The following is a 9,052-nucleotide window of genomic DNA, read 5'->3' on the forward strand; positions in this document are numbered from 1 at the left end:
TGTGTACAATATGGAGGGCTGTGTGTACAATATGAGGTGATGTGTGTACAATATGGGGTGCTGTGTGTACAATATGAGGGGCTGTGTGTACAATATGGGGTGCTGTGTGTACAATATGGAGTGCTGTGTGTACAATATGGGGGCTGTGTGTACAATATGGGGGGCTGTGTGTACAATATGGGGTGCTGTGTGTACAATATGGGGGGCTGTGTGTACAATATGGGGTGCTGTGTGTACAATATGGGGTGCTGTGTGTACAATATGGGGGCTGTGTGTACAATATGGGGGGCTGTGTGTACAATATGGGGTGCTGTGTGTACAATATGGGGGGCTGTGTGTACAATATGGGGTGCTGTGTGTACAATATGGGGTGCTGTGTGTACAATATGGGGGGCTGTGTGTACAATATGAGGTGCTGTGTGTACAATATGGGTGCTGTGTGTACAATATGGGGGGCTGTGTGTACAATATGGGGTGCTGTGTGTACAATATGGAGTGCTGTGTGTACAATATGGGGTGATGTGTGTACAATATGGGGTGCTGTGTGTACAATATGGGGGGCTGTGTGTACAATATGGGGGGGCTGTGTGTACAATATGGGGTGCTGTGTATACAATATGGGGTGCTGTGTGTACAATATGGGGGGCTGTGTGTATAATATGGGGGGCTGTGTGTACAATATGGGGTGCTGTGTGTATAATATGAGGTGCTGTGTGTACAATATGGGGGCTGTGTGTACAATATGGGGGCTGTGTATACAATATGGGGGGGCTGTGTGTACGATATGGGGGGCTGTGTGTACAATATGGGGGGCTGTGTGTACAATATGGGGGGCTGTGTGTACAATATGGGGAGCTGTGTGTACAATATGGGGAGCTGTGTGTACAATATGGGGGGCTGTTTGTACAATATGGGGTGCTGTGTGTACAATATGGGGTGTTGTGTGTACAATATGGGGGCTGTGTATACAATATGGGGGGGCTGTGTGTACAATATGGGGTGTTGTGTGTATAATATGGGGGGCTGTGTGTACAATATGGGGGCTGTGTGTACAATATGGGGGCTGTGTATACAATATGGGGGGCTGTGTGTACAATATGGGGGGCTGTGTGTACAATATGGGGTGTTGTGTGTATAATATGGGGGGCTGTGTGTACAATATGGGGGCTGTGTGTACAATATGGGGGCTGTGTATACAATATGGGGGGGCTGTGTGTACAATATGGGGGGCTGTGTGTACAATATGGGGTGCTGTGTGTACAATATGAGGTGCTGTGTGTACAATATGGGGTACTGTGTGTACAATATGGGGTGCTGTGTGTACAATATGGAGTGCTGTGTGTACAATATGGGGGCTGTGTGTACAATATGAGGTGCTGTGTGTACAATATGGGGGCTGTGTGTACAATATGGGGGCTGTGTATACAATATGGGGGGGCTGTGTGTACAATATGGGGGGCTGTGTGTACAATATGGGGTGCTGTGTGTACAATATGAGGTGCTGTGTGTACAATATGGGGTACTGTGTGTACAATATGGGGTGCTGTGTGTACAATATGGAGTGCTGTGTGTACAATATGGGGGCTGTGTGTACAATATGAGGTGCTGTGTGTACAATATGGGGTACTGTGTGTACAATATGGGGTGCTGTGTGTACAATATGGAGTGCTGTGTGTACAATATGGGGTGCTGTGTGTACAATATGGGGTGCTGTGTGTACAATATGGGGTGCTGTGTGTACAATATGGGGTGTTGTGTGTACAATATGGGGTGCTGTGTGTATAATATGGGGGGCTGTGTGTACAATATGGGGGGCTGTGTGTACAATATGGGGGGCTGTGTGTACAATATGGGGGGCTGTGTGTACATTAATGAGGAAAAAAATGAACTTAAATGATTTTAGCAGATGGCTGCAATATAACAAAGAGTGAAAAATTTAAGGGGGTCTGAATACTTTCTGTCCATATATATATATATATTAGTACTTTCCACAAAATTGTTTTTAAAACAATAAGAAAACATGCCATAAATCATAGAGCACATGTATAGAGCAGAGTTTCTCATCCTTTCTTTGACCTGTTTTCTTCAGGAGTCTTTCACATGTGTGGTTTGGGGGAGTAAGGCCATGCAGTTGAGCCGTAGTTTTACTGCTCCCCTTTAAGGTATACTTACAGCAGATGCGGTGGGACTGTGGTGAGTGGCTCTTCCAGCACAGTTCCATCACATGTCTCTGGTATGTCCAGTTCACACGATGTGTTGCAGTACTACATGCCGTACCTTTACCTGCACAGCACAGTGTGAGACAATCTACCACCTCGTACCTCACAGTGGCAAATTATACACCCAGTTGCATGTGGTGGGTATTACCAAATACAACCAAATTCAAATAAAAGGTTCCGTGCTGCAACTTTCCCACGACCGAGTGGAATACACGTGGATGTGGGGGGTTAATGAATCATTTAGGGGGTTAGAATGGGTGGTGAAGAGGAAAAGCGTCTCTTCTCCAGAGAGAATAAGTTCAGAGCTCACAACCTTTCCTCATAACTAAGATCCTCCAGACCCTTTATTAGCTTTGTTGCCCTTCTTTGTACTCGCTTCATTTCCAGTACGTCCTTCCTGAGGACTGGTGCCCAGAACTGGACAGCATACTCCAGGTGCGGCCGGACCAGAGTCTTGTAGAGCGGGAGAATTATCGTTTTATCTCTGGAGTTGATCCCTTTTTAATGCCAATATTCTGTTTGCTTTGTTAGCAGCAGCTTGGCATTGCATGTCATTGCTGAGCCTATCATCTACTAGGACCCCCAGGTCCTTCTCCATCCTAGATTCCCCCAGAGGTTCTCCCCCCAGTCTATAGATTGCGTTCATATTTTTACCACCCAAATACATTATTTTACATTTTTCTACATTGAACCTCATTTGCCATGTAGTTGCCCACGAGTCTCATTTGGAGATCATGGCAGGCAGCAAATACTGGTGCCCTCTGCTAACAAAACTGCAGTTAAAGTTACTTCTCAGCCAGGAAAAAACTTTCACAAACCAAAAAGGAGAAAACATTTTAGATAAAAAAATATATTATTTAAAAAAAATAAAACATAAATAAATACAATTAAATCAGATTGAAAGTCGATGAATAACTCCAGTGAAATGTTACAATTCACAAATTCATGTGTATAAAAGACATTTGTCTCTACAAGCAGCCAACCCAGTACTGTGTCCCAGAGAGTCCGAGCAATTCCCCACAGAATATACAGAGCTTTTATAGGAACTGCAAGGAGAAAGAGCAAGGTGGCCAAAGTTCAAATAAATAAAAAAAAACTAAATAAAAAATAATAATAAGAGAATTCAGTTTAATAAAAACAATGATAGATGGTCCACTATCATCTTCAGGTTGCTCTTATGTGGACAGAACTTAGGATCCCCAGATAGGTGGCTCGGCAGGTCTCCTGGCAGACAGAGAGCCACACTACACACCGGGGATGCCAGGAGAACCTGAGTGTGTGTGAGATACCCGTCAGGAGCCACCAGATCCCACCGATCCACGAAGGGCTCCACTGAAGAACAGAGCAAAGAGACCATCAGGGGAGGAGAACAAGAGGTCATCACATAACACAGGGGCTGCCGGGAGATCGTTTATGTGAGGAAAGCACCGCTGATGGATCGACAAGACGGGATCGAGTAAGGGCAGGAGAGCGGTGATGTAATCTCTGAAGCTCGCTTCTCTCATCTGCCTGCCTGGCTCTCTCATGCAGCCCACCCACCACACTCCCAGCCAGGCTGCAGAGAGGCCACGGCCCGCTGGTTAGGCAGGGACCCCTGCAGGAAGAGCCTTGGGGCTACGGACCCCAGATTCAGAGCTATAGCCCCAATAGCCACCCCCTAGAGACACCACTGCCTGTCAGGAAGTGCTGATCACATAGCGGCTCAATCTGTCACCGGCTGTGTCCACCAAATACAGCCAATGACTGGTCAGTGTACCGGCCCGCTGCCAGTGGCATGTGACTGATGTGACCAAGCAGGTCACATGACAATTATAAACAATAGATGTTCCTTTCATGTCATTCATTGTGCACAATTGTGTTGCTAGCTGTGATTGGTCACAGTGATCACATGGTACAGAGAGGGCCAATCACAGCCCATCTGGACCATGTGATTAGCTTTGACCAATCACAGCTAATCACAAACAATGATTCAGTTTTATTCAGTAACATGTTTGTTTATAGCATTGTAAATAATTGCTATATGCAAATATAATATGTAAAAAAAAAATATAATAAATCCTGATCACTTCCCCAGATTAGTACAGTGTTACTATGGAAACATCATATTGCTCTGGGAAAAGAGAGAAGGGGGAGGGAACCCCACCATGCCTCTTACTAAATACTTTGGACTGTCTGCTTCCAAAAAGGGGTGATTTGGGGGTATTTGTACTGGGGGGGTGATTTGGGGGGTTTTGTACTGGGGGATGATTTGGGGAGTTATTTGTACTGGGGGGTGATTTGGGGGGTATTTGTACTGGGGGGTGATTTGGGGGGTATTTGTACTGGGGGGGATTTGGGGGGTATTTGTACTGGGGGGGGATTTGGGGGGTATTTGTACTGTCCTGGCATTTTCAGGCTTCAAGAAATGAGATGGGCCGTCAGTACATCAGGATTGATCAGATCAGATATATACCCCATAGTGTGTGGTCTCTATAACTTTCCTACAGACTAAATAATATTCACTGATTTTGGGGATTTTCACCAAAGAAATGGAGCAGAATATATTTTGAGATACATTTATGAAGAAAGATTATTTATTTGCAAAATTTTATAACAGAAATGAAGAAAAACTCATTTTTTTCTTCCAAATGTTTGGTCTTTTTTTCATTTAGTATAAAATAAAACCTCCCAGTAGTGATTAAATATCACCAAACGAAAAGCCCTATTTGTGTGAAGAATTATAATATATATATATATAAATCATCTTGGTTTTTATCCACGCATTTCCCCATTCTTCCGTTAAGAATTTTGTACATATTTTGGACATTTTTCTTATGCATTTTTTGTTTTAGTTTTTTAGTGATTTTTTAGTAACCGCGTGAGATCACTTTATATATTTTTATATATATTTTTTATATGGGTACAGTGTACAGTGAAACATAAAATATTGCAACAACCGCCATTTTATTCTCTAGGGTCTCTGCTGAGAAAAAAAAATATAATGTTTGGGGGATCTAAATAATTTTCTAGCAAAAAATAATGATTTTAACTTGAAACCAACAAATGTCAGAAAAAGGTTTAGTGTTTAGGTGGTTAAACTTCCCTCATTTACACACTGAAGTTCATTCCTTTGATCTGAAGGACAAATGGTTACAATGTTTATACTTAGTTCCCCGACTGAAGAATGTTGTGATTCTTGGCAGACAGCCTGTTTTTCTTTTTCTGGCTGTCGGCTTCAGCAGAGCAGAGAATTCTCTGCATAGAAAGAATCGGGAAATACTTTGTCAAGATCGCAAGAGGGAAATAAATTGCGATAACGATTCTTAGCGATTAATCGTGCAGCTCTAGAATGAGTAGAGATACTTTGTACTCCTTACTTATCCATGTAAGGGGGGACCGGTATCTAGGGGCCCCCTTATTTCTATAGAGGTGTTCCAATAAAGTCCCCCACCTGGAGACCCCCAATACCACCTCCAAGGATTGTGGGGGAAGAGGCCTTTGTTCCCATTAAGATGTGGACAAGGTGCTTTGCCAGGAACCAAGGTACCCCCTTACCATGCTGTGGGCATGTGTTCTTATATGGTTCAGAAGGAGGCTGCCTCCTCAGATAAGGGTCTGGCATAGATTTGGGGGGGAATCACTTTCTCTTGTTTATTTCATGGACTTCCCCCTAAGATTTATACTAGATGGAAAAGGGGTGGTATAGAATTTAGGGGATCCCCATCCCATTTGCATGGAGTTCCCTCTGATATTCATGTTAAATTCTTATAAAGGGTAAGGGGCGGGTATGTATTTTTAGGGAGAACCCCAAACCATTTTTATTCTGTGGGGTCCCCATTATAATCTACATCAGGCATTATTCTACATTGTATACGATTTTTGTGAATGTGTTAGTAAGTTTCTCACCCGGAGATCCTGCCAGGAGCGGCACTTCCTGTGTCCGGCTGACATTGATAAATCTCGTCCTCACAAATATCTGCAGAATTTCAGCCTGAGGAGCTCAGTCCTTCAATAGACCTCCCTGTAGAGTCTGCAGGAGCCATACATAGACCTGATAGATCACCAGCTGAAGGACGTCACAGGCTGACAACACTGCTCAGGCCTCAATGTGGGTGCAGTGTGAACTGTCTGTGTTCAGGGACATGCAGCCACATGGATTTCTAATGGGGTAACCGTGGCTGTGTCTGTCCATTGACATGAATGGGACCGTGTCTAAGGAGATGCATGGAATACCTGTGTGGGGAGACATGGTGCTGCACGGCATGCGCTGTACATCCATGTGAATGAGGCCTGAGCAGTGCTGTCAGCCTGCTGTGTGACGTCCTTCAGCTGGCAGCCTATCAGCTCTCTGTGTGCTTCTTACAGAGATGACAGACAGGCTGACTGAGCTCTTCAGGATAAAGTTCTGCAAATATTTGTGAGGCCGAGGCTTAGCAATGTCAGCCGGACACAGGAAGTGCTGCTACTGGCTGGATCTCCAGGTCAGAATTTGTGTATGTCCTGAATATAAATACCCCTCCTGGGGTGTGGGAAGGCGGCTGTCCTCGGGATGGAGTCCCGGGTGGAAATGCCCCTCCTGGGGTGTGGGAAGGCGGCTGTCCTCGGGATGGAGTCCCGGGTGGAAATGCCCCTCCTGGGATGTGGGAAGGCGGCTGTCCTCGGGATGGAGTCCCGGGTGGAAATGCCCCTCCTGGGCTTTGGATGGTGGAGGTTTGATTTATCATATATAAGTTCTTCATGACCCTCAGATGTGTGAGAACCCGATAGCGGACAGAACTGAAGATTGGTGGTTCTGGGTTTGGGTAGCAAACAGTGAAATCTACACACTGCAAACACACTGGGGAAAGAACCCGAGAACAGAGGCACCACAGGGGGTCCAGGGAGTAGGACTACAAAATCAAAACTTTATTGAAACAATATGCAATGAAAATATACAAATAAATAGTAAATGCAAAGTGGCAAATGCCGGAGACTCCAGGAAATTCCTGCAAAATCAGCATTCAGTTCTCTGCAATTACTATTTATCTGAATGTTTCTAATTGTTTCTATAAAGTATCAATTTTGTAGTCCTTCTCCCTGGACCTCCTGTGGTGTCTCGGTTCTCTGTTCTCGAGGTCTCGGTTCTCTGTTCTCGAGGTCTCGGTTCTCTGTTCTCGGGGTCTCGGAGTCTCTGTTCTCGGGTTCTCAGGTTCTCGGGGTCTCGGGTTCTCGGGGTCTCGGGTTCTCAGGTTCTCGGTTTGTATGCAGTTTCTGTTTTGGTGAATGATCCCCCCTGCAAAGCAGCCAGATAGTGACCTTCACACCTTCCCATTTACTTTCATTGTAGTAACCTGAATCTACAACTACTACCCCCACCATACACAACTGTCACCAATTACTACAGACATGGAACTACAGCCCCTCCACCTGTCCTATTCTACAATAATCACCCACCGTCCTGTCACCGTCTACACTGATATCACCCACACACAGTGTAGCGCAGTACAAGGGGACTTACCTGTGACAGTGAAGAGGGGGAGCAGTATGTAGAGGATATTTGGGGGTCTCATTGTCTCCAGAATTCGGGTTCCACCCTATAATAACATGAACGAGGTTTCCTTATCGGAGGAGAAAATACTTTCTGTTTTGAAGAGACGTCTCACTTCCTGGAGAATAACCCCCACCATCCGGAGAGAGGAGACCGAGCACTCCACCTGGAGGACAGAGAGGGGTACTGCATACTGACACTGATCATATATATACATACTGACACTGATCATATATATATATATATATATATATACTGACACTGATCATATATATTTATACATACACTGACACTGATCATATATATATATATATATATATATATATATATATATATATATATATAGTGGGGAGGGAAAGTATTTAGTATTTTTCACTCTTTGTTACAGTGGCTTGTGAAAGTATTCGTCCCCCTTGAACTTTTCAATCTTTTGCCACATTTCAGGCTTCAAACATAAAGATATAAAATTTTAATTTTTTGTGAAGAATCACCAACAAGTGGGACACAATTGTGAAGTGGAATGAAATCTTTTGGATTTTTGAAACTTTTTTAACTAATAAAAAAATGAAGTGGGGCGTGCAAAATGATTCGGCCCCCTTGTGTTAATACTTTGTAGAGCCACCTTTTGCTGCGATTACAGCTGGAAGTCTCTTGGGGGATGTCTCTATCAGTTTTGCACATCGAGAGACTGAAATTCTTGCCCATTCTTCCTTGTAAAACAGCTGGAGCTCAGTGAGGTTGGATGGAGAGCGTTTGTGAACAGCAGTTTTCAGCTCTTTCCACAGATTCTCGATTGGATTCAGGTCTGGACTTTGACTTGGCCATTCTAACACCTGGATACGTTTATTTGTGAACCATTCCTTTGTAGATTTTGCTGTATGTTTGGGATCATTGTCTTGTTGGAAGATAAATCTCCGTCCCAGTTTCAGGTCTTTTGCAGACTCCAACAGGTTTTCATCCAGAATGGTCCTGTATTTGGCTGCATCCATCTTCCCCTCAATTTTAACCATTTTCTCTGTCCCTGCTGAAGAAAAGCAGGCCCAAACCATGATGCTGCCACCACCATGTTTCACAGTGGGGATGGTATGTTGAGTGTGATGAGCTGTGTTGCTTTTACGCCAAACATATCGTTTTGCATTGTGGCCAAAAAGTTGGATTTTGGTTTCATGGGACCAGAGCACCTTCTTCCACATGTTTGGTGTGTCTCCCAGGTGGCTTGTGGCAAACTTTAGACGAGACTTTTTATGGATATCTTTGAGAAGTGGCTTTCTTCTTGCCACTCTTCCATAAAGGCCAGATTTGTGCCGTGTACGACTGATTGTTGTCC

The 9,052-nt window shown here is 44.3% G+C and overlaps 1 protein-coding gene across 1 annotated transcript in view; it reads right to left on the reverse strand.

Annotated features, from left to right (window-relative positions):
* The window catches only part of LOC141111800 (hemicentin-1-like), a 247,029-nt gene extending 239,173 nt beyond the window's left edge, over nt 1-7,856 (reverse strand). Inside the window, exon 1 of the mRNA XM_073603935.1 lies at nt 7,696-7,856. Within this exon, the coding sequence (XP_073460036.1) occupies nt 7,696-7,747 (52 nt within the window). The 5' untranslated portion in view covers nt 7,748-7,856. The remainder of the gene's footprint in view (nt 1-7,695) is intronic.
* Nucleotides 7,857-9,052: the final 1,196 nt, after the last annotated feature.

This window comes from Aquarana catesbeiana, linkage group LG11 (genome assembly GCF_042186555.1).
Source record: "Aquarana catesbeiana isolate 2022-GZ linkage group LG11, ASM4218655v1, whole genome shotgun sequence".
In the NCBI taxonomy this organism is placed as follows: domain Eukaryota; kingdom Metazoa; phylum Chordata; class Amphibia; order Anura; family Ranidae; genus Aquarana; species Aquarana catesbeiana.